At 48.1% G+C, this 25,262-nt stretch overlaps 1 protein-coding gene and 1 non-coding gene across 3 annotated transcripts in view; one reads left to right on the forward strand and one right to left on the reverse strand.

Moving 5' to 3' along the window:
- The window catches only part of SLC7A8 (solute carrier family 7 member 8), a 55,655-nt gene that overhangs the window by 27,215 nt on the left and 3,178 nt on the right, over positions 1-25,262 (forward strand). For both annotated transcript variants that reach the window (XM_060003489.1, XM_060003490.1), the window contains 6 exons: positions 13,558-13,683; positions 15,183-15,336; positions 15,957-16,080; positions 18,425-18,528; positions 22,096-22,192; positions 23,898-24,047. In XM_060003489.1, coding sequence (XP_059859472.1) covers positions 13,558-13,683; positions 15,183-15,336; positions 15,957-16,080; positions 18,425-18,528; positions 22,096-22,192; positions 23,898-24,047 — 755 coding nt within the window. The remainder of the gene's footprint in view (positions 1-13,557; positions 13,684-15,182; positions 15,337-15,956; positions 16,081-18,424; positions 18,529-22,095; positions 22,193-23,897; positions 24,048-25,262) is intronic.
- Positions 8,690-8,796, reverse strand: LOC132421503 (U6 spliceosomal RNA). Its single transcript, XR_009518747.1, has one exon. It is a non-coding gene; the product is annotated as a U6 spliceosomal RNA (small nuclear RNA).

A 25,262-nucleotide genomic window follows, 5' to 3' on the forward strand; every position in this document is an offset into this window, starting at 1 on the left:
ACGTCTTTAGTTTTTCTGTAATAAGACAGAAGTAGGTAAACTTAGACTTCTTTAGCAGTTAAGGTTTCAGTATTTTATCTTATTTGGAAGTGATCTAGACATTCAGTGAATCCCCATCATTTAACTTAGCAAAACTCCAAAGTTTTAAATTACTAAAAGATTTTGAGAAACCATTTTTAAGTGGACATACCATAAAACATAATAATTATTAAAGAGTTCACCTAAAAACTGTTATCCCATTTACATTTATTTAATTTACTTGTTTCCAACAATTAATGTTTAGATTACCCATGAAAACTTCCTGAGACATTAGACAAAGTCAACCATCATACCAAGCTATTTTTCTTTTCTTTTTTTTAATTAATTAATTTATTTATTTTTGGCTGCGTTGGGTGTTCGTTGCTGCGTGTGGGCTTTCTCTAGTTGTGGCAAGCGGGGGCTACTCTTTGTTGCGGTGTGCGGGCTTCTCATTGTGGTGGCTTCCCTTGTTGCGGAGCTCAGCTCCTAGGCGTGCGGGCTTCAGTAGTTGCAGCACGTGGGCTCAGTAGTTGTGGCACGCAGGCCCTAGAGTGCATGGGCTTCAGTAGTTGTGGCATGTGGGCTCAGTAGTTGTGGCGCACAGGCTCTAGGGCGCACAGGCTTCCGTAGTTATGGCTCGTGGGCTCTAGAGCACAGGCTTAGTAGTTGTGGCGCATGGGCTTAGTTGCTCCACAGCATGTGGGATCTTCCCAGATGAGGGATCAAACCCATGTCCCCTGCATTGGCAGGCGGATTCTTAACCACCGCGCCACCAGAGAAGTCCCTCTGCTTAATTTTCTTTAAGCCAACTAAATGGAGCTCTTTTACAAGTTAATTTTGGCAATACCGCTTGGAGGTAGAAAATACCACACATCTATAACACATGTATATAGACATATACAAACACGCAAACAGGCACAGCGACCCCATAGTCCCATTTCAAAATTTCAGCCATGAATTGGGTACAGTTATACAAAATCCACTCAATTGGGTTTCTGGCAGATGGACCAAATCAGGGTCACCTGTTTAAATGGATATCCAAGGAAAAAAGAAACTGCAAATCCATCAGTTAATTACCATACTGAGCTCCTACATTGAGTGAAGGTGAGGCATTATTTATAGAGTTTCGAAAGAGATTAAAGGCTAGTGAAAAGATGGGTGTACAAACAAATAATCACAATATAATGTGATGACAAAAGAATGTACCACACAGAGAAAGGTGCTTCAGAGTTGGGACAGGAGTGCTAGGGAAGGTTCCCAGATTGAGCTGAGTCTGGAAAGGTAAGTAGGCAGTCTCCAGGTGGGCATACAGTAGAACAGCCAGGTAGAGGGAAGAGCATAGGCAAGACTTGGAGTCAAGAAAGAAATGACTCGTTGGAGAAAAGCAAGTACTTTTGTGTGGGTGAGGCCTAGGAGAGAGACAGGAGATAAGGCAAAAGAGGTGAGTAGGAGCCAGATCGTAAAGGAGTCTGCATATCATGCAGAGAAGAGCAGACTTCATCCAAGGAACCACCAAAGGAGTTTGTGCAGAGGAGTAACATGATTAGGTTCACATTTGAGTGAAGAAGACCGTGACACTTGAAGCAGGGAGACGAGTCAGCAGGCTAAGCATTTTTCCAGGCCAAAGAGGTGGTGGCCCAAAATAAAAACGAAGTTACAAGGTGACAAAAACAAGAAAGGATTAGAAGTAGAATCAGCCGGCCATGTCGACTGATTGACTACTAGGAGAGAGAAATCTAGCTGATCTACAAATCAAAATTAACTAAGTTTCAAATGAAATACGTTTCTACTTAACTGTCTCCAGCATTTGTAGTGAGCAGTTAACAATGTTTTCTCTCTATTTCTGCCTTCCACGTCCTCTCCAAATCCCTGAGATGCTGAGCAGGTCTTTGGTTGGAAGTCTTCCTCAGGGTGGTTACCCCAGGATGCTGTTCAAAAGCCTGTTCTGGAACCGAAGGGGATTGGGACCCCGGGGAAGCCTTATATAAATGAGAATCACAGCACTTTGTTCATGCAGCAAACATTTATCAAGGGCCATGATGTGCTCGTTACTGTTCTTGGCCCTGAGAATTGGGGCATGAGATAGCTGGAATTTTTTCGGCCTGGGCTTGAAAAGTAATGAGTAGGAACTAAAGGGGACTCCCCCAGGTAGCACAGCATGCTGTGTCCTGTCTCCCCTGCTTTCCCTGTGTCTTCCGTTTTTCTCTTCTCCCCCACCCCAGCTCAGGAGCCATGTTTAGCTAATGCTGAAGAATTACTCAGCTCTTGGAAATTGCTGAGCTGGGTGCTCGGGCTTCTTGGCTGAACTAAGTACTGGATGGTGATTCAGCAGAAACTTCAGGTCCAACAACTGGCAGGGAGGGATCAGGATAAGAAGGAAGGGTAAGAGGGAGCCAGGAAGGGAAGGGGGTGGAGCAGCATGGGCAGGCGCTTAGCTGGAAGTGTCCAGGTCGAGCTGTATGAATCAGGATGTCCAGAAGCTGCAGAGCATCTGTGCACCCCTCCTCCGCTGCTTGTTTGTCCTTGGAGGAGAGAGGCCCTTCCAAAGGTTCAGCACATCTCTCCTTAGAGGCGCTTCTTAGATTTCTAAAATATTGCCAGTGCTTCAAGATGAAAAGGGCTGGAGGAGGGAAAACTTGCTGTAGTGTGGTAGGTAAGATCTGTTTCAAAGCCCCACTGTGTACCATACAGGAGCTGGAATCAGGGCTTAGTTTATAGGGAAGAGCTGCTTTGACTTTGCTGTTGCTTTGTTTTGATTTTCTTGTCTTTCACCAGTCAAGTTATTTACTCATGCAATAATATCAGCCTTTGTTGTGGGTAGGCAGAGACTTGAGACTTTATAACTCGGCTCCTGGTCCCACGTGAAAAATGTCTCCCAGGCTCTCAGAGGTCTATGAGGAGGAAAGATAGCTCAGGCTGGCCTGTGTGGGCAGAACTGGAACCTTATCCAAGTCTCAGGATTGTGTGCCTTAGAACTCAGATGGGGCTCCGGTGTTTTCTTTGCCTATCAGTGCCTTCTGGCAGCCGGCAATGGTTACCTCCTAGATCTGGAACCGGCTGAGGTTAGGCAGGCTAAGGGAAGCAGCTTTTCCACAATTAGAAACACGTGCCCAGTTCCTTCTAAGGAGCCGGCTCCAGCCTATCACAGAGCCAAGTGCTGCCACACCCGCCGAGGCAGGCAGCCAGCTCACCCGCTGCTGGGTGAGGACTGGTCGGAGGGGCATCACCTCGCCCCTTTTGCTCCAGGTCTAGAGGGAGGGAGTCAGGAGGAGCTGGCCAGAGCAAGGCAGAGGGCGGAGAAGTGCATGCCCCAGCAAAAGGGGAGACTAATAAACCAGCGCTTCTGGCTGGCCCGTGACCCTTGTGAAATTTATGGCTGCTTCAGAGGGCTGGGGAAAACTCCATCCCGGAAAGGTGCTTATTTTGAAGCTCTGGAGGGGAACAGGGTGTTCTGATTTCTACCAAGTGGCATCACTAGCTTCCCTTTCAGCAGCTATCTGCTTTAATACATTCCATCTTTCTTTTTTCTGTCCTGGCCTTCTCTCTCTATTATGCTCCTCTCAAGCTCGCTCTCTCTCACTCGTAATGGTGTGTATTATTCCTCCTTTTCCTTCCTCCCCCGTGTTGTCTCTCATGCTCACTCTTTTCCTCTCCTCTTCACCATCTGTCTTTATGGACTTTGGCAAGTCTGGGCATTTTGACGCCTGTTTTCTCTTATCGGAAAAGACAAAGAAAGCCCTGGTTCTGGAAACGCTAAAGGAAAACAAGCCTTTCCAATCTGCCTCCAGTTTACTTCTAGGAATGAGCCAGCAATACCAACCAAGAAATCCAAATGGAGTTCCTGGAGTTGGAGGGAAATCTGATGGTGACATTGTTAAGGGACCAGAGGAGGGGACACAAGGCAGAAAAGCAAGTCTGTTTGTGGGAAATAATTTTCCAAAACCCTGGGGGCGATGGGCAAAACGCTCCTGGATCCTGAGGGGCAGCCATCCTAGTCTTCCCCTTTTTCACACTGGCATCTTACTTCCTGCTGCCCAGAAAGCAATCTGGCCAGCATCTTCAGGTGACAGACTCAGAGCCCCTAGTGGCACTGTCAGCAGTGACCATAGGTACCACTGACAGGAGCAAGGGAGAGAGAGGATGTGGGAATGAGAGAAGGGAAAGAAGGGTGATGTGCATATGATACAAGAAAGGCTGGTGTAGTGGCAGAATAAGCAACTGGGAATTGGTGGTGGGGGGGCGGGCAGGGGGCCCAAGGGGGGCAGTCCTGTCTTTGACACTAATAGCAGGGGTCTTACTTCACTCACATATAAGATGAGATTCTGGGTCTCTCTGACTGCCCATGAGGCTGGAAATGTGCCTCTGGGTAGTAGGGTGCAGACCTCTCCCTCCAGTACCAAGAGCTGTCTGCAAATGAGCCCCAACCAGGTCATTCTAATCAGCACTTATAACAATCAGTTCTTATAACTGATTGTTCTTATAATAATCAGTCCAGCCCCCTGGGCTTCCCTGGTGGTGCAGTGGTTAAAAATCCGCCTGCCAATGGGTTTGAGCCCTGGTCCGGGAAGATCCCACATGCTGCAGAGCAACTAAGCCCGTGCACTACAACTACTGAGCCTGCGCTCTAGAGCCTGTGAGCCACAACGTCTGAGCCTGCATGCCACAACTACTGAAGCCCCTGCTCCTAGAGCCCATGCTCCGCAACGAGAAGCCACCACAATGAGAAGCCCGCGCACTGCAACAAAGAGTAGCCCCTGCTCACTGCAACTAGAGAAAGCCCGTGCCCAGCAACAAAGACCCAACACAACCAAAAATAAATAAATAACAATCCAGCCCCCTATCCAAATGGCCCCTTCCTGACTTTCACCCATCAGACCAGACCAGTGTGGTTCATGGAGCAGAAGCTGGCTTGGCAAAAAGAGAGAGTTTGGTTTGGGGACCCACGTGGGAAAGTGTTCATTGGCCCTCTGATGAAGACACAAAACGACCCTTTGCCAGCCCAACTCAGCCAAAGTCTTGTGTCCAGAAGCAAGGGAGGACCTGAAGACGGTCATCCAGTGGTCACTGAGGGATAGCCTGTGCTTTGTGAGCTCTCTCGGGGGAAGGAGAAGAAGCCATGATATGTACCCTGCCCCCAACTCTGTCTAGCATCACCGGTACTTGCCCTCCCCACTTCATGGGGCTGTCCCACGATGTAAAAACCCTGATATTTACTCGCTAGGGAAGAACAATGGCTCCTGTGCACACTTGGTATTTTCTGACTAGATTTGTTCATCTATCCATCCTCTATTCAGTAAGCGTTAGCACCTACTGTGTGCCAGGCAGATACAGGACCTCAAGATCACCCTGGCCAGCAGAGTGTTGTTAATGGCTGTGTGCACTATTGGCTGCAGAAGAATAGGGAAGTTTCATTCTTCTCTGGGCCTGATGGGTAGAGCAGGCGCAGCAACAACAGCATTCCTTGCTTTCTGTAGGGCATTCCATCCTGCAGAATGGGTGGTACAACTTTCTTGTGGAGACCAAGGCACAGGGACAAGCTTGAACATCAGGGCTCCTGGTTCAGTGGCTCGGGCTTATGCTTACCAGCCCCATAGTCCCCTGATCCACCTTTGTGCCCACACTTTCAGACAGTTTGGGTTGAAGGACCCCAGAGCAGGTAATTTGTGGATGAGTACCCTCCCAAGAAAAAGGCTGAAACAGGTAAGAAATTGAAGCAAAGGGTCAGGGATAGAGGAGGAAGCAAGAAGGGAGAAGCAATGCAACAGTGCAAGATAGGTCCTGATGTGTGATACGGCGTCTCTGAGACCCTCCAAATCGCCCCCTTTACCATCCACTCTGCTTTGCTGCCAGTCGTCAGCATTATCCTGAGCAAGTCGTGGCCTCTTTTCGAGTTATAGTTTCTTAGCATATGAACAATAAAAATAACCACTTAACATTCTATACAGCGGTACACAGGTTACAGAGCATCCTCGTGGGATTAAAATGGACCACACTTCCATTTTACAGAGAGGGAGGGGAGGTTCAAAGAGTTTTACTGGCTTGTCCAGAGAGTAAGTGACCATGCCGGGAAGGGCATCATGGCCATTGGGTTCTTCAGGTTCTAAGTTGTCTGATTCTTAGTCCGCCCAGGCTGCCAGGTCCCTCCGAGGGAGCCATCTCTGCTTCCATCCTTCCGATTTGCTCAACCCCACCTGCACCGTTACCACTTCACTCCGTATACAAGCTGCTCTGAGCTCTACTTGCTTGCTGTGCACTTGAAAAAGGCACCAGAAACCCACGTGGTCCTCCACCCGCCAGGTGTTGCTGGGTAGAGGTGAGGGAAAGAGTGATAAAGTCACAGCCCTGGTTCTGTGAAGGTTGTAGGGACTTAAGACCAACCCCACAATCCCCTAATCCATCCTTAAAATTTTCTGAAGGAAGATTTATTTATTTATGCTAATGACTCACTGATGTTCTGTTTCAAAATGGACTAGAGACTGATTTTCAATTGCCTCTTCTACCGATAGTCTTTAATGTATTAATTTAAGGTAAAATTTCCCCCCAAATGTTGTTCCTACTCTTCCCTTCCAATATTCGTAATCCTTGGAGCTCGTGTGCCTCACCTCTCCCACTCCGTGGGGTGAACTCCACCTGGGGAAGCCGCAGAGCGCTGGGCGTCATCCACGACAAGATTGCACACAGTGGGGCCACTCTTTACCCTCTGCTGGGAGGAATGAACTCAGACTCTGGACTCCTGAGTTTGTTCATCTCTTGGCTTTCCATCATCATATCTTTTTATGACCTTTGATTGTAGCCTCTGGTCTGTAAAGTTAGGAGACCAACAAAACTCTGGGGGCAGAGAACAAAGGACTCGTGTCTGTGAACATTGCGGCACTCCACCTGCCTCGCAAGAGGTTTGTAACTCTTGGGCCTCTGGGTGTCTGTGCATCTGGGTTGCATACGTGGGCCTGAAGTTGTATGGACTATGGAGGAGACAGGAGGAGAAGCTGGGATTAGTTGAAGGAGGGGTATGGGGAGTCTTTTGCCCTGAATTTTTCTGAGAGGAAAGGCACAGCTACAGTTACCCTAGGGCATGCCTGTTTACTACTGTATTGAGTTACCGAGGGGAGGAATAGGAGGCACTGACTCTCTAGCCATAGGATCTGGGTGTGTGGAAGAGCTGGGATGCTGTCATGTGGTGCATGTGATGTGGAAATTCGCCAACCAGGTCAGCACATTGGTGACCTCACTTTCGCTGCCCGCTCTTAGAGCTCCTCCCTCCTTCCCTCCACTTGGTGTCCTGCAAGGCCTGTGACACACACTCCTTTGGGGTCCCGGTGTGTGCTCCCTGGTTGCCATTTTTTTTTAAAATAAATTTATTTTATTTATTTACTTATTTTTGGCTGCATTAGGTCTTCGTTGCTGCGCGTGGGCTTTCTCTAGTTGCAGCGAGCGGGGGCTACTCTTCGTTGTGGTGTGCAGGCTTCTCATTGCGGTGGCTTCTCTTGTTGCGGAGCACAGGCTCTAGGCGTGCGGGCTTCAGTAGTTGTGGCACGTGGACTCAGTAGTTGTGGCACACGGGCTTAGTTGCTTTGCGGCATGTGGGATCTTCCTGGACCAGGGCTCGCACCCATGTACCCTGCATTGGCAGGCAGATTCTCAGTCACTGCGCCACCAGGGAAGTCCCTGCCTGGTTGCTTTTAAAAAACTTTCCTCTTGAAGGGTATGCCCCCTGCTTTCTGGTCTTTCTGTGTGGTGTCTGGCCCTGTATTTGTTTCCTATTGCTGCTGTAACAAATTACCATAAACGTAATGGCTTAAAACCTCACAAATTGGGACTTCCCCGGTGGCGCAGTGGTTAAGAATCTGCCTGCCAATGCAGGAGACACGGGTTCGATCCCTGGTCTGGGAAGATCCCACATGCCATGGAACAACTAAGCCTGTGAGCCACAACTACTGAGCCTGCGCTCTAGAGCCCATGAGCCACAACTACTGAGACCGCGTGCCACAACTACTGAAGCCCGCGTGCCTAGAGCCTGTGGTCTGCAACAAGAGAAGCCACCACAATGAGAAGCCCGTGCACCGCTGCATCAAAGAGTAGCCCCAGCTCGCCACAACTAGAGAAAGCCCACGCTCAACAACGAAGACCCAATGCAGCCAAAAATAAATAAATAAATGGATAAATTTATTTTTAAAAAACAAAAAAACTACACAGATTTATCACCTTACAGTTCTGGAGGTCAGAAGTCCTAAACTCAAGGTGTCAACAAGGCTGTGTCCCTTCTGGAGGCTCTCCTTTGCTTGTATCCTTGCATTTCCCAGCTTCTAGAGGCCCTCTGTATTCTTAGGCTCATGGCCCCTGTTTCCATCTTCAGAGCCAGCAGCATAGCATCTTCAAATCTCTCCCTCTCTCTCTCTCTCTTTTTTAATTGAAGTATAGTTCATTTACAATGTTGTGTTAGTTTCTGGTGTATAGCAAAGTGATTCAGTTATGTGGATACTTTTTCTGATTCTTTTCCATTATAGTTTATTACAAGATATTGTAAAAAAGGTATTGAATACAGTTCCCTGTGCTATACAGTAGGACCTTATTGTTTATTTTATATATAGTAGTGTGTATATGTTAATCCCAAACTCCTAATTTATCCGTCTTCCTCCCCTTCCCCTGTGGTAACCATAAATTTGTTTTCTGTAAACTTATGGAACGCTTCACGAGTTTGCGTGTCATCCTTGCGCAGGGGCCATGTTAATCTTCTCTGTATCATTCCAATTTTAGTATATGCGCTGCTGAAGCGAGCGCTCAAATCTTTCTCTCTTTTCTGACTTCTGTTTTCCATCATCACATTTCCTGTGTAACTCTGACCTTCCTGTCTCCCTGTTATAAGGATTCTTGTGATGACACTGGGCCCGCTCAGATAATCCAGGATAACCTCCCCACCTGAAGATCCTTAATCACATTTGTGAACTTCCTTTTGTGAGGTAACATTCACAGGATTAGGATGTTGACATCTTTGGGGTGGCGATTATTCTGCCTACCACAGGTCCCATGAGTTCTGGTGTCATTGTCAGAGGGAGAAGTGAAGGAGAGGCTTCATGACTCCCCAGGGATCAGAGCTGACCTGGGGTGAAGGGTGCCCTCTCTTAGAGAGCGGGAGCTTCCCCACCCTCTCCACCGTGGACACGTTCCAGGTCAGCCACAGGATCTGCACTGTCATGGCTCAGACAAGGACTCTGCATCTCTGCCAGTTCTGCAGCCTTTCCAGGGCAGAGAGCGTTGAGCCCACCTCTCCTACTTGGAGGTTGCTAGGCCCTGGGCTCTGGGCAGGGTACGAGATTTCTGAGTTCTGAGTCCCCCACTCCTGCCTGCCTCATTTTTTTGTCTCCCTCCCATTTACGTTGACAATAAGCTTTTCAAACTGGGCAGATTTAAGTAACCAACCCCTGACTTCAGCATCTTCTTGAAGTCTCATCTTCTTGATGAGAAGATGAGACTTTTCACCACCACCCCCGCCAGCTTTTTTTTAAAACCAGGAAACAGAAAGAAAAAAGGAAAAAGAGAGGAGAAAACGCCCAAGAAATACACAGAAGGCTGGTATTCCATGGGGCTGTACCACCCCCATGGCCAGATTACAATGGACAAGAACCAGAGTCTTATGCCTTCTTGTTTATTTTGTCCAGCTAGCCCCAAATTATAAAATCCTCTGTATTGCTAGGGTCTTCCCCACCTACAAGAAGCATCTCTGATTTCCCTGGGCTGGGCTAGGGGCTCCTCACAGATGCCTGCCAGCTTCTGTGAAGAGCTGTACTGTCACCAAATTGCTTTGTGATCATGTTTTAGCTCATCCATCTCCCCTCTTACAACGTCAGCTTCCTGAGAACAGGAAGGGACTTGTGTCTTATTTATAACTCCCCGCACCAGAGTGTCTAGCACTTGTAGGCTCTTCATAGATGGTGGTTGGATGGATGGATGGTTGGATGAAAACCCTCACATCTCAAACTGCAGTGGCCACTGATCCCCATCTACATGTGGCTTCCCTGAGGTCACTGTATCCCAAGCATGCAGAACTCAAGATCTGGCTGGGAAGAGGGTGGGGACATAGCCCTCAGCAACAGAAGGGGCGCTGGGTACAGACAGACAGAGGCAGGACGCCTGAGCAGGGCAGGGGCTTGGCAAGTGTTGCCTTCACTCACTGACCTTTCCTCTCCGGATGGAGGCTCGGGTTTCAGCCTGCTGTGAGGGACGCTATCCTGTGGTACCAGGAGACTGAAAGTACCCTCTTACCCCTCGTCACATGCTGTGATCGCCCAACTGCAGGGCAAAGGGTCAGACGGGGCCTGCAGCCGTTGTCCAAGGTGATAAGTGTCACAGGCAGCCTGTCTCCTCCGCCCTAGTCTCAGGATATCTCTTTTATGTCTGAAAGATCCCCGAAAAGGCTAAAGGTCAAAGATTAGTCAAAGGCTGGGTTCTTGTGTGTATATAGGCTCGGGCAGGACAGAAGACACCCACAGTAAGTTAATTTGACAAATTGTCCCTTCCTCAAACATCTCGATCCCCCCAGGAACACTGTGGAGAAGTCTCTCTGGCTGCCTGGATAAGGTCCCATTGTGTTTTCTATGCCAGCACATGGGAAGGCGACCACATTCCTCCTCCCCGCCCTTGCCCTCTCCTCCCCTTGGTGAGGATGGTTTTCTTCTCTCCATGATGAGATCGTGATCTGGGTCCTTATTCTGTAATCCTTACCTATCCTCGAGCCACAAGGGTGTTGTTTCCTAATCTTCCTTTCATAGATCAGTCTCCTGTATCCTTTAGTCATTATTGTTTGTATCTGTTTGAACTTCTGGGTCCCAGGGGCCTGGCCTTGTACCCAGAGGCCCTAGAGAGAAATTGAGATTACAGGCCCAGTTGCTTGGAGTGATTTAGGTTGAATTGTTACCAGGCATGTGATCCTGAAATCCTTATTGAATTGAGCAAGATAAACCCAGTGTGTATTTATCAGGACATCTCGGTCCATACAGAACATTTACAAAATGTTCTCCCCGTTCAGGCATATGAAATCCTTCCTCTGACAACATGTTTTGGTTCTCCTTCTATGACACCGTCTTGGATAAAAGCTCCTCCACTAGGAGTCAAGAGTCCCTACCCTTGAAGTTATGCTTCCTGCTGCTCTTTTGACTCTGTGAAACCAACTGAGGAGTTTCCTGGGGAGCTGGGGAGATTGGTATGCGTCTTAGAATGTGTAGACTGAGATGAGATTGGAGGACTGATGAATTGTGGCATTTTCTTTTTCAAGTATTAAGTATTTGTTGAGCACCTAGTATTTGCAGGCACTACCGTGATATGCCCTGGGGTTAAAAATATGAAAAAGTCACAGTCCCACCCTCCTAGTCTACAAGGAGACAGAGAAAAAGAAACAGATAATTGTAATACAAAGAAATAAGTGCCAACCTTATTAACAAGGTGGTCTGGGAGTAGAAAGGAGGGGCGAACTTTGTTCCTTGCCTACAAAATGCGGCTGATACATCTTACCTGGCAGGCACCTTGTCAGGAATAAATAAAATAATAAAGACTCACGGATCAGGTGACATTTGAGCTGGATCTGGAAAGCTGAGGAGCTTGCCAGGTAGAAACAGCTCAGGGAGGAAGGTTACAGATGGATAATAATGTCAGGTCCTTACCCTGCAGAAATGTTCTCAGAATCAAGTAAGGTTGGAAAGTACTTGAAAAGAAAAAGCACAGTTTCAGGATAAGGTAATGATATAACTTGATCAGCTGTTCCAGTGAAATCAGAGGCCTGATTAGAGGCTCGAGAAGAGAGAGAGTCTCGTGCATTTACACGTATGGCTTGTACCCTTGGAGGACTAGGGGGCGTCCTGGTCACTGTTTCAGGGGAAAGGGAAGCAAGAGGATTTTAATTTTTTTCCCACATTCTCAAGTACTTCATAACCACCAGGAAGCTGGGTTCCCACAGCCCCCGGTCTCCCATAAGTTGCTTAAGGAGTGTGGCAGTACAACTGTCCTACAGCTCAGCCTCTGAGCTCTCCGCCAGCCCTTGGAGGTTCCATGTTGTTGGCGTCTCCGTGGGAGCCCTGTGACTCCAAGCCCTCCATGCCACCAAAGAAGATATAGGGATGGTGGCAAATAAGCCCATGAAAACATGCTCAACAGCATTAGTCTCTAGGGAAATGCAAACCAAAACCTCAGTGAAATACCACTACACATCCTTTAGAATGGTCAAGCTTTTTTTTTGTTTAATATTCCATTTTATATATGTATCACATCTTTTATTTATTTATTTTATTTTGTCTGTACTGGGTCTTAGTTGCGGCATGTGGGCTTCTTAGTTGCAGCATGCATGCGGGATCTAGTTCCCCGACCAGGGGTTGAACCTGGGTCCCCTGCATTGGGAGCGTGGAGTCTTACCTACTGGACCACCAAACAAGTCCCTAGAATGCTCAGACTTTTGAAGCTGATAATACCAAATGCTGGCAAGGATGCAGAGCAACAGGACTGTGCGTTGCTGGTGGGAATGCAAAATGACATAACCACTTTGGAAAACAGTCTGGCAATTTCCTATAAAGTCAAACACGTTCACCATATGACCTAGGATCCCATTCCTTGGGTATTTACTCAAAAGAAATGAAAACTCCCCTCAAAGACCTCTATGATCCACTCAAAGACTTCTATGCAAGTGTTTATAGCAGCTTTATTTATAATAGCTCCAAACTGGGAGCCACCCAAATGTCTATCAGCAGGTGAATAGAAAACTAATAATACGTTCATATAATGGAGTACTACTTGACAATAAAAAGGAACTATTAATATACATAGCAACATGAATGGATCTCAGAAGTACCATGTTAAGTGAAATAAGCCAGACACAAAAGGCTACATACTGTGTGATTCCATTTATGTGACATTCTGGAAAAGGGACAGAAAGCAAATTGGTGGTTTCCAGAGGTAAGGGAAAGGGACTGACCTCAAAGGAGTACAATATACAAGAGAACTTTCTGGGGTGTTGGAAATGTTCTATATAGAGAGTGTGGTAGTGATTAAACAATACATTTGTCAAATCTCATCAAACTATACACTTAGAAAAATGAATTTTACTAAATGTACATTATAACGTGATAAACCTAAGTAACAAAGGATTCCCCTAAACCTAAAATCAGGTTCAGGAAGATGACATCCAGGACCCTAGCAGCTGCTCAGGGCTCCTCTTGAACATACAGTATCTTGAAAGCAGAGCCCACACTCATGCCCTGATGAGAGTCTTGATTTTTCCCCAAAGCCAGTGCCTGCACTTCCATGCTCACTTCTGGCTTCCAGCCCTGGGCAAGGCATGTTCTGACGAAGCTCTAATTTGTGGCACGTAATCCCCATTTGTAACCCAACCTACTATCCTGGCCAAAGTTTCTGGACACTGGGGCTGAGCTTGCGGCATTTTTGGCTTACCCGTTACAGTCTTATCATCAGGAGCAAGGAGCGTTTCTACTTCTGTGCAGAGGGGTCATGTAGCCTCCTTATGGCCCTGAGGGTATGTTTGGGGGTCTGTCATTTCAGTGCTCCTCACATGGGTCAACTGCGCCAGTGTGCGGTGGGCTACCCGAGTTCAAGACGTTTTCACAGCTGGGAAGCTCCTGGCCCTGGGCCTGATCATCGTCATGGGAGTTGTACAGATCTGCAAAGGTGGGTGTCATCAGAACTTGCCACCCCTTGTGTGTACACACACCTCACACTGTCTTTGGATGTGTACACACCCTGAGATGTCCCAGTTCTCTCCTTGAATGACTTTTCTTCTTCGCTTGCTTGACAAAGGGGATGAGAAACCATTTTCTCCACGGTGGCCTGACTGGGTGGCCTGGCTGGGAGCTGGGCACGCCCCCTGGTGTGCAGAGCTCAGTCCTCCCATGCTGATCTCATGGCTCCAGCACAGGTAGATAAAGATTCCAGATTTCTGGAATACTATCGCCCTTTTGTCCCAGCTCCAGGGAAGCTCTTTGTATCTTATATTTTATCTTGTCCATATCTTAAAATGGGAGACAGAGGAGCTTTTTATACGTTTCAAAATTACTCATAATCTCTACAGGAGAGAGCGCTAACATTCCTGGGGCCCCTGCCAACATTCCCCATTGGATTTGGCCCTTTCCAAGCCCGAGCCTGTATTTGGTTTCCATGGGACCTGTGGCAGCACTAGACTCTGCCCAGTGTCACTGGCTCCTGGAGAAAGTCAGATGACAAACAGGGAGAACTCCCACCCACCCACAGGCTCTGGAGGCGGTGTGGGGGTGCCTGGATTTTGACTCCAGGAAACATAATTAAGCTTCTGCTGTATAACGTGCCTAATTATTTTCATCCGTTGGATTAAATTCATTAGCAGGTTGTATTGTTTTCAGGAACTTAGACTCAAAGAAATCACTGGGTTGTCTTTTCGAAGATAAAAGACGGCCCAGTCTTTATTGGGACCTCCTAATCTGGTCCCAGTGCTTTCTCCTGATCACTCTCATCTCGTTATTTCCTGTCCAAATCCTTGATTATGGATGAAGATGTAAAGTGCGGTCAGCTGCTCAGTATCTTACTACAACTTTAATCAGCAGCCTTTCTTGAGGACCCACTGTGTGCAGGATGTGGTGCTGAGGGCTGGGAAGGCCATTGAAAAGCTCCTCGCTGAAGAATCCCTGTCTTCAGGAGATCTGTTCCATGAAAGGGGAGACCAAACACACACCTTAGGAAGAGACAGGAGGATATTGACAAAGAAAGCCGAACAGGCTTGAGCTAATAATAGCATCACGGAAGCTTATGTTTGAGTGTTTGTTGTTCTTGGTGCTTTCTCCATGAAAATGTACCAACTTAGATATGAGGGAAGGTGATCAGGAGATTGCCAGTGACTCCCATCCTGCATCTCCGAATCCCGGCAAGCCAGTTCCAATTTACCCTGCCCTGCCCAGTAACCTCCCCTGGCCTTTCTTTCCAAGGAACTCTGCCTTTTAAAAAAGGAACATTCAGAACTGTGCTTTGAACCTGAGCCGCCATTTGGACTCATCATTACCATGTCCTGGGGGGTCCTAGACCTCTACTTCTCTGCTCCTTTCGGCCCCGCTTCTCCAATATGTGGCCTTCACTGGAGACCGGGGGCTGCCGAGTTCTGACGTGTCTCTCTGAGCAGCCTCCTGTCCCTGTGCCCACAGGACAGTACTTCTGGCTGGAGCCAAAGAACGCATTTGAGAATTTCCAAGAACCTGACATCGGCCTCATCGCGCTGGCTTTCCTTCAGGGCTCCTTTGCCTATGGGGGCTGGAACTTTCTAAATTACGTGACGGAGGAGCTTGTCGATCCCTACAAGTGAGTTGCAGTAGCCCAGCTCTCCCTCTCCCCCTTCAAACTCCATGACACCTGCCACTGGAAAGAGGGAGCCACACAGGTCCAGTGCCTACTTCTCCCCTCAGTCCCCTTCTGACCATGACCTGGTCTATCCTGAAGAGCCAGTTCATTTCCCAGGAACTTAGACCATTTGTCACCCACCCTACCAGGAGAAAAATGATCCAGTGACTATGCCAGAGCAGGTGAAAAGCTGAAAAAAATGGTGCTGAGATAACACCACTGCCTTAGAGAATGAAATGTGCCCTGAGAGGATTCCAGGCCTCTTACTCATCTGTCTCATGACAGGCAGGTCTTTGTATCTTGAGGTGTGTGTTCGGGGAGAGGGGGGAATGCAGGGTGGAGATTCTGGTCAGGAAGAAGTCAACAGGTATGGAGCATATTCCCAACCTAAGCTGTTTCATTTCCTTTCAATTATCCTGCCCATATGGAGACAAAATCCACCCCCCAGGGAGAGGGAGCATCGCAGAAGGCTGCAAGGACAACTTCGTGCAGAAAGACAGAAGGCACTCCCTGGACCCCATGACGAGGCAGGTGGTCCCAGGTGCCAGGCCTTCCCCCTCTCACCTCCTCTCCCTCTACAGGAATCTTCCCAGAGCCATCTTCATCTCCATCCCACTGGTCACATTTGTGTATGTCTTTGCCAATGTCGCTTATGTCACTGCAATGTCCCCCCAGGAGCTGCTGGCATCAAACGCAGTCGCTGTGGTAAGAAATCAAACTCGGGGAGGGATAAATTAGGAGTATGGGATTAACAGATATGCACTACTATATATAAAGTAGATAAACAATAAGGACCTACTGTATAGCACAGGGAACTATACTTAATATCTTTTAATAACCTATAATGGAAAAGAATCTGAAATAGAAGATATTTATATCTTTATATAGAGAGATTATATATAAATATATATATAGCTGAATCACTTTGCTGTACATCTGAAACACTGTAAATCAACTATACTTCAATTTTAAAAAAGGAAAGAAAGAAATCAAACTCCCATGCCCTCAAACCGGGAATGATGATATAGACTTGCGGGCTTAGCCCCCCTCACTTTCCCCTGATCCATGGCTTTGTGGGACTGGAAGTCTTCTCAGGTCCTCAGGGCAGAAGCCACGTCTTCAGGTGCCCAGGAGCAATAGGATGGCCAGGTTGTGATGGGCAGCTACAGCTGCAGAACTGAGTCATTGTCACAGACTGTATGGCCTACAAAACGGAAATATTTACTATCTGACTCTACAAAACTCCTGATCTAGGGCACTTTAAACTTTTATTTATTTATTTATTTAGGCTGCGTTGGGTCTTTGCTGCTGTGCATGGGCTTCCTCTAGTTGCGGCGAGCAGGGGCTACTCCTCGTTGTGGTGCGCGGGCTTCTCATTGCGGTGGCTTCTCTTGTTGCGGAGCACAGGCTCTACGCATGTGGGCTTCAGTAGTTGCGGCGCATGGGCTCAGTAGTCGTGGCTCGCGGGCTTAGTTGCTCCACGGCATGTGGGATCTTCCCAGACCAGAGCTCGAACCCATGTCCCCTGCATTGGCAGGTGGATTCTGAACCACTTGCCACAGGGAAGTCCTTAGGGCACTTTAAACTTTAAATATGATGATTGTATAAAGGAGATGCGCTCCTCCTTAGCAAGACATAATCTTGCACAAGACTCGCAGTTTCTCTCTGCCTCCGTATCCTCACCTGGACAACTTGACTCCTTCCCTCATTAGGGAAAAGCATATGCAGTTTGTGCTGTTTGGGGAAAGAGATCTTACAGGTCCAAGGCATTGGGGTCCTTGATATCTGGGAAAGACCTGGGAGCCATGCAGTTCCCTCATGTGGCTTCACCTGGGCCACAGCCCCACCCTGCCACTGTCATCATGTGTCTCATCTCTGAAGACCATAAAAAAAGAGGCCCTCCACTGTCCCGTGGCAGCCTGTTCACATGACCACTAACCCTCCCCAGCAGGACAGCGCTTCTAAACAACCCCTTCCTCATAATGTGCTATAAATTATATATAAATACAAATGTGCTATAAATCAAGTATGTACTTGGCTCAGAGAATGTTGAAAAAGCTGATTCCCCAACATTTTATATCCTTTCTTTTTTAAAAAATAAATAAATAAATTTATTTATTTATTTTTGGCCGCGTTGGGTCTTTGTTGCTGCATGCGGGCTTTTCTCTAGTTGCGGCGAGCGGGGTCTACTCCTCACTGTGGTGCGCGGGCTTCTCTTGTTGCGGAGCATGGCCTCTAGGCGCACGGGCTTCAGTAGTTGTGGCTCGTGGGTTCTAGAGCGCAAGCTCAGTAGTTGTGGCGCACGGGCTTAGTTGCTCCGCGGCACGTGGGATCTTCCTGGACCAGGGATCGGACCTGTGTCCCCTGCATTGGCAGGCGGATTCCTAATCACTGCGCCACCAGGGAAGTCCCTATATCCTTTCAATACATGAAGACTAGTCTATAGCTTCACCACCTTTTATTTCTTGGCCTACGTAGTGGTTTTTTCTTATCACTTCCCCCACACACAATATCTTCTGTTTCTATGAATTAGGATTTATCTCTGTTTTACAGATGGGAAAACTGAGGCTCAAAGATTAAGAACTTTGCTCAGGGTCTCACAGCTCCTAAATGTTGGGCTAAGATTTGAAACCCAGCCTGCCCAAGTCGCTCTAGTATAATGTACGCGAGGCCTGGACTCACACAGCTGGTTTCTGGTCCTGGCCCTCCACTTCCTGGGTGTGTGATCTTAGGCAAACTGTTTAATTGCTTTGTGCCTCAATTTCATTATCCAAACAAGGATAGCAAATGTTAGTTGTTTATTGTATTATCACCACCATACACAGTCTCGTTCATTAGTTAGTCAGTCCCAAACATTACTGAATCCCCACGGTATAGTCATCACCAAGGGAAGTAGGGGTGCAGGAGGGGCTGGGGCAGGGAAGCTGTGGTCCCTCCTCTCAAGGACTTCAGCAGGGGTGGGTTTGGGAGGGAACATTCCCAGCAGTGACACGCAGGTGGGAGGCTGTGACCTCTCCTTTTATGCTCACCCCCTTGTTTTCTCTCCCAGACTTTTGGAGAGAAGCTCCTAGGGGTCATGGCCTGGATCATGCCCATTTCCGTCGCCCTGTCCACATTTGGAGGAGTCAATGGGTCCCTCTTCACCTCCTCCCGGTGAGTGCCGTCCAGGCCCTTCCTGGGCCAGAGGCCACTCTGCTGTGCATATTGCTCTGTGTATATGTGGGGGGGCTTGTCTCCGTCAGCGGGGTTCTGTATGGGCATCTGGGTGGTGACCTTGCAGGGGGTGATTGCTCACACGAGGGCGTGTGCGTGTGTCTGTGTGGACACGGAGGAGCCTGTGCTGCTCGTGTGGTGACGCACGACGTGTGTGGCTTTAGCTGCGGTGGCAAGAAGCGCCATCCCACCTCATGTCCAGAGGAGCAGAGGGCTGAGGAGTCCCCAGGCTGTGTGCTTGGCAACAGAACAGTGCCTTGCCTGCAGCCTCAGAGCCCCTTTCCCACTCGCCTGGAAGCAGGCTGTGCTGGCTGGAAAGGAACCCCACTCTGAAAGGGACCAGGGAGGGACCCATGCCTGGGGCCTCTGGCTGGCCTCATGAAAGTTCTGGGCCCAGATTACAGATCGAATGGGCTCATCTCTGAGTTCCCTGCGGGTGCAGGCTCCTCCCTGTTAAACTGACAGGTGGCTGTAGGAGGCCCTTGTGTGGCCACCCATGAGACCGGGTAGGGGTGTGAAATGAGATGGGTGGGGAAGAACGGAAGGAAAGCATTTGTCCAAAGCCACGTGCCCTACCCCAAACACTCTGGAAAGCCCGAAGCATGAATGGGCCCAGGAGTCCCCAGCCCCCGCCTGCACACATCCGGACGTCTGCCCCCTTCTTAATGTCCCTTTTTGCTGTCTCCAGATGGGCGGTTGAGGCTGGCAGATGCTGGATGATTTCCATTGATGTGGTCCAAAGGGTCCTCCCGGGGTTCTTAGAAAGCCCCCTCCTCCAAGGGCACAGTCCTACTCAAAAGATACAGCAAAAGCAGTGAGCCCCCGAATTCAGCTGCTTCCAAAGCCAACGTCACATTGGGGAGGAGTTCCTGTGAAATGACAAGGGAGTGTCATGTTTTCAGGACCCAGGGCAAGAAAGAGGGAGTGTGGGCATCCCCCGTACCCCAGGACCCTCCGACACTCACCCACGGCAACCTCGTGTGCGTGTTACACAGGAGCAGTGACCACCTGGAGGCCCCAGCCGAGGGCAAGCGGTGGAAGAGCAGTGACCCATGAGGCTCTCTGGGATCTATTGAAGGAGAGTGACTGGCTCCAGTCGCTTTAGAGTGGGGTTTGTCCCTCGGGTAGGCCGAGCAGCGGTCTGCGTGCATGTGGTCCAGCTATGTGTGCATGCGGGAGGCGGCGGCCCGGTGCGCTCGGCCTCGGATTCAGAGGCACAGCTCACCCGGCAGGCCTCCTCAACTCATCTTTCCAGTTCCTTCCATCCTTCTTTCTTCCTCCCTCCCTCCCTCCCTCCCTCCCTCCTTTTCTTCCTTGCTCCATCCCTCCCTCTTCCCCTCCTCTCTTCCTCCCTTCCTCCCTTCCTGCCTTCCTGCCTCCTTCCCTCCTTCTCTCTCTTACTCTTCTGTTTGGGATATGGAGAGGATGATCCTTCCTGAGGAGTAGGAGCGTGTGTGCGTGTGTGTCACGCTTAATGTCATGTCTCCTCTGTGGTCGGCTAGCTGGGCAAGGATTGTCTCTTGTGAACTTGACTTGCCAATGCTGTTGGACCTGCCAGCTCCACTTGGTCCTGGCTGCATGTGGAGGAGGGATGTGAACTTGGGACCCTGGTTATGTGCATGGTGAGGCCCACAGAGCACCTGGGGCTCCACTGGGTGCATGAGGCTGCACTGCAGAGGGGCGATGTCATGTGGCTGCATGAAACTAGTGACACAGGACGAGGTAGTTGATGATGGCAACTGGTGGTGTACATACGGGTACTTGGGACCATAATCGACTCCCATGCTTCTGAGGAGCCGCTCCACTCTCCCCCATACACAAATCACAAAGTGACAGTTCTCTTCAGACCCCCCAGTGTGCTGATTCTGTTCCTTTCTGTCCCCATCACACCATCCCCTTCCTCTCAATGCTTAGGTGCTCCTTTCCCTACAAAGTCCTAGAAAAAAGGAAAAGTGGCCTAATTTCCAATGAAAAGTGGCCTAATTTCCTAATAACAGCTTACAGTATTCTCTCTTTTTCTTAGGAGAGGAAAGAAGAAGAAGGCTGCTCTTTATGTTAAAATTTCTCTTTTTAAAAAGAATTTGTAAACATCAATATCCTGGTCGTGATATAGTAGTATAGTTTTGCAATATGTTACCAATGGGAGAACTGGGTGAAGGATACACAGGGTCGCTCTGCATTATTTCTTACCACTGCATGTGAATCTATGATTATCTCAAAATAAAATTTTAATTTTTTTAACTTAAAAAATAATTTTTGGGGAATTCCCTGGCAGTCCAGGGGTTAGGACTCCGTGCTTTCACTGCTGAGGGCCCGGGTTCGATCCCTGGTTGGGGAACTAAGATCCTACAAGCCGCCACGCGGTGCAGCCAAAAAACAAAGAAACAAACAAAAAAAGTTTATTCTAATTATAAGTTTCCTGTCTATTTAAAAAAAATTTTAATTTATAAAATCTAAGAAAGAAAATTTAATTTACTCATAATTCTACCACCCAGAGGTAATTGGTTGATATTTTAATGTTTTTACATGCCTGTAAATAATATCTTAGTTAATAGGAATCATACTGCATGGAATCGTACAGTTTTCTATCTTGCTTTTTTCATTTAATGTTATATTGTGAGCATATTCTCACACAATCAGTTTTTTTTTCAAAAGCATTAGGTATGCATAATATTCCATTTTATAGATATACCATAGTTTATGTAATCATCTACTTTATGGCATTTAGGGTATTTCCAATCTTTTTTATCATCACAATATTTTTGTATGTACACCTTTCACTAACTCTATTCATTTCTTCAGGATTTTGGGGGAGAATAGAATAAGTAGCTTAAGGATATAAATGTTCAGGTATAATTTACATACAATACAATACACAGATCGTAAGTGTTCAGGTTGATGAGTTTTGACGATTGTAGACAACCACGTAACTACCACTCAAAACAAGATATAGAACATTTCCACATATCCCCCAAGTTCTCACGTGTCCCTTCCTGGTCTACCACCCATTCCCTACCCCACAAAGGCAGCTACTTCCTGAGTAGGATAGGCATGTTTTTAAGGCTTTTCATGTACAGTTTAGTCCCCATGTCTCAAAGAACCTATATCCCTTGAGGAGGAAGGAGGCACATTTTTAAAGGGATTAAAGCTTTAGGCAAAGGAGAGAGGCTACTCCTACAGCACTCCAGGTTTTGTGAGAGACCCGCAGAGTGACAACACAGTCATCAGTAACCCCAAGCCACCCAGACCACACTCAGGGTCTCCACACTCCAGAATCCATCCACTTATATCCACTGACTGCCTCTGGTTTGCCTGCACCTGCCTTGTGAACGTGGGTCATTTGACTAGTGGGCTGGAAGGTGTGCACGAGAAGGCAGGTACCTGGCTGGAGGGGGGATGCTCCTGTGTGAGCAGAGGTGGGCATGGATGAGGGAGCCGGACTAGGGAGGAAGCATCCTGGGATGGTCCATGGGCCATCGCAGGCTGACCTGCTTTTCTCTCTGCCAGGCTGTTCTTTGCTGGAGCCAGGGAGGGCCACCTTCCCAGTGTGTTGGCCATGATCCACGTGAAGCGCTGCACCCCAATCCCAGCCTTGCTTTTCACAGTAAGGTTCCCTCCCTCTGCCAGCCCTACACACACCCTCCCTCTTTGTGCTGCTTTGAGCTGGGAGTTCACAGTTCCCACACACGCCCCTGTCACCCTTGTGCTCCTAGGTTTCTCTGGGCCTTAAATAATCTGGCAAATGGTATATACATGGGCCTGATTAACATCAAGAGATATAGCAAGGAGAGACCCTGGGTCCTGAAATACCTTAAGGTTCCCAGGCTGGCTCATTGCATTCTCCCGTACTTTTGGGTCAGACTGAAGTGGCTGCTTCAAGATTTTACAACCTCACAAAGAAACTTCTTTCTTGGCTCCCCCTGCACCTGTTACCCACAGGGTAGTAGCTTTGGGCCTCTGCTCCTGGCTGATCACTGCACACTCCCAGCCCTCCCCATCAACCTTCCTGCTCAAGGAGGCTCTGCCAGGCTCTTGGGAAACATCACTGAAACAAATTTGGTCTCAGGGTACACCAAATAAGAAAAATCATAAAGGAAGACTGGTAAACTGGTAAACCGAAAATGGAGAAAAGGAAACTAGGGATGGGAGGGGTAAATGGGAAATGGTGGTAAATGGAGGTGGAATTACCCCGGAGTAGAAGCATTTAGAGAGAGCAAACAGAAGGAGCAAAGACTTGTTCCTGATGAGTCTTTGGGGTTATTTTTTTTTCTTTCTGGATCCTGACTAAAATATCAAAAATGACTTTGGTTCACCAGAGAAGCAGTTAGACCAGGGTAGTAGAGCTCTCAGGAGTGAAGGGCATTCGCTGTACAACACGAGGGGGAATTTCAGAATGTTCAGATACAGGAAGAAGGTCATCCTGGTTGGTTAGTGGTGAAAGGCAACTGGAGAAGACTCAATGCTCCCAGTGAGCCACAAACCTTTTTCAGTTTAAGCCAATGGTGCAGGCCTATGACTGCAAGGCAAGTACAGTAAGAATCTGGCTTTTTCATCTCTTAAAATCTTCCCGATTATTTCCACCATCAGATCTTACAGGAGAACCGAGCCTTCTGTTGGCCTGAAACAAATTAGCAGAGGGAAAGAACATGGTTCCGAGAGAGCCACTGAGATGATTTTGAAGTTAGAAAGTGAATTCTATCAAGAAAACGTCACAGGGACGTTATGAGGGTTACATGAGTTAATATTTGTAGAATGCTAAAGAAAGAACCTGACACTTAAGAAGTGCTATATAACTGTTTATGATTTTTTTTAAAAAAAAGAAAAGGAAGGAAGAAAAATAAATTAGATGACTCAACCAGGAAAAGAGGATGAGGGCAAGAATAAAGCCTTAATCTGCAGTTAACAACCTTCCCTAAGGGATTAAAAAAAACAAAATTAGCTTGAGCTTCAACCAAGGAAGAAGTATAAATGAGACCAGGGTGGCACAGGGCCGGCTGCCACCAGTGTGGCCAGTCCAGTTGTTTACAGCCAGTATCTGTTCTGATTGGTTAGTGCCCATGCTGTACCTGCTGTATCTGTGGTTAAATGTTTTGATTATCACCCATGTGGTGAGAAAGAACTTCCTGGTGTTGAAAGTGTTAGCAATGACCTGGGTTTCTAGGAGAGGTTGCAAAGTCTCCATTTTGAGAGATCCGCTATAAAATGGCATCGTCTGCCTAGAGGCAGGGGAACAGCCCCGACCAGTAAACAGCTCCTCCAGTCTCCTAATGCCTTTCTGATCACCGATGAGCTTCTCCCACTCCCCCCAGTGCATCTCCACCCTGCTGATGCTTGTCACCAGCGACATGTACACACTCATCAACTATGTGGGCTTCATCAACTACTTCTTCTACGGCGTCACAATTGCTGGACAGATAGTTCTTCGGTGGAAGAAGCCAGACATCCCCCGCCCCATCAAGGTGCGAGAACCTCCCTTTGGGGCCCCTCCCCCTCCTCCACTGGTTCTAACTAAGCTCAGATTTTTACATCACCTTGTTCTCGCTGCTGACCGCAGCTCATCATCTCCATGAGTGTGGGAGACCCTCTGGGAAGCAAAGGCCATGTGTGAATGGGGCAGCCATTTCCATTCTCCACTGGGGACAGGACCAGAGCAAACTGCAGCTGGAGGAATAGGTTAGATGAAGTGATACTTCCATCCTGTCATTCCTTTGTTTCCTATGGCTCTAAGTCTTTAAAAAGTCAGCTGATTTTCCCTCGACCTTCTAACCTGACCAGTCTCCTACTCGTCCCTCCAGGTAGCTGGGTTCACTCATGCAATCTCTCCGTCTCATCCCGGAATGAGTTTCCTTCTCCCATCTGCCTCTCCAAATTTTAACCATTTTCCACACTCAAGGACCTCTCTTCCTTGAAGCTTCCCAGTCCACTCCAGCCTTCCGTGATCCTCCCTTTTTAAACTACTATGGCCCTGCACGTAGTAGGGTGCCTGGTGAAACTCTCGTTTGTACCAGGAATAAATTTGTGATAGGAACAGATGGGAGTGCTCAGAACAACATATGCCAGAGTGCTATGGGTTCTCCTGCAAATTAGAAGACTAGGGTATATCCCTGAGCTATTTGAACAATCCTATTCTGGAAACACAGACTAGATGCTTCTAGAAGATTCTGCCAGCTGAGGAGTCGAGGGCTCTCGAAATCTCTCTGCCACTTTCCTACCACTCTTAGAAAGCCTGCTAGAGAGAAGAGGAAGTAGAATAACCCCATCTCCCTACCATACGCATACCCTCTAAGAGGAGAGGACAAGAGGAGAAAGGCAGATGAGTAGCGTCTTGAAGACTCCACAGGGGCCTCCCACCTGTGGTCACAAGAGCGGGTGGAGCCCACAGAGTTTGCTTCTTCCTGAAGTAAATAAGGCCCCGGGCTGCCTTATGCCACACTAGGTTTCCTGATTTCTCTCGTCTTGGCAGAAACTCCTTGAAACAAATTGGGACTGTCCCTGGTGAGAGGGAGGGACATTTGCCACATCCTGCCAGCCGGGGGAGGGGAGCCTGACTGACAGGTCCTCTCCTTCTTGCCCCTCACTCATTTCTCCTGCTCTCCTTCTCCCGAGGACCTCGGCAAACATATATCAATATACCAGCAAGCTCCTCCACCTACACGGGCTTCTCTGGCCGTTAC

Source organism: Delphinus delphis, chromosome 2 (genome assembly GCF_949987515.2).
Source record: "Delphinus delphis chromosome 2, mDelDel1.2, whole genome shotgun sequence".
NCBI lineage: Eukaryota > Metazoa > Chordata > Mammalia > Artiodactyla > Delphinidae > Delphinus > Delphinus delphis.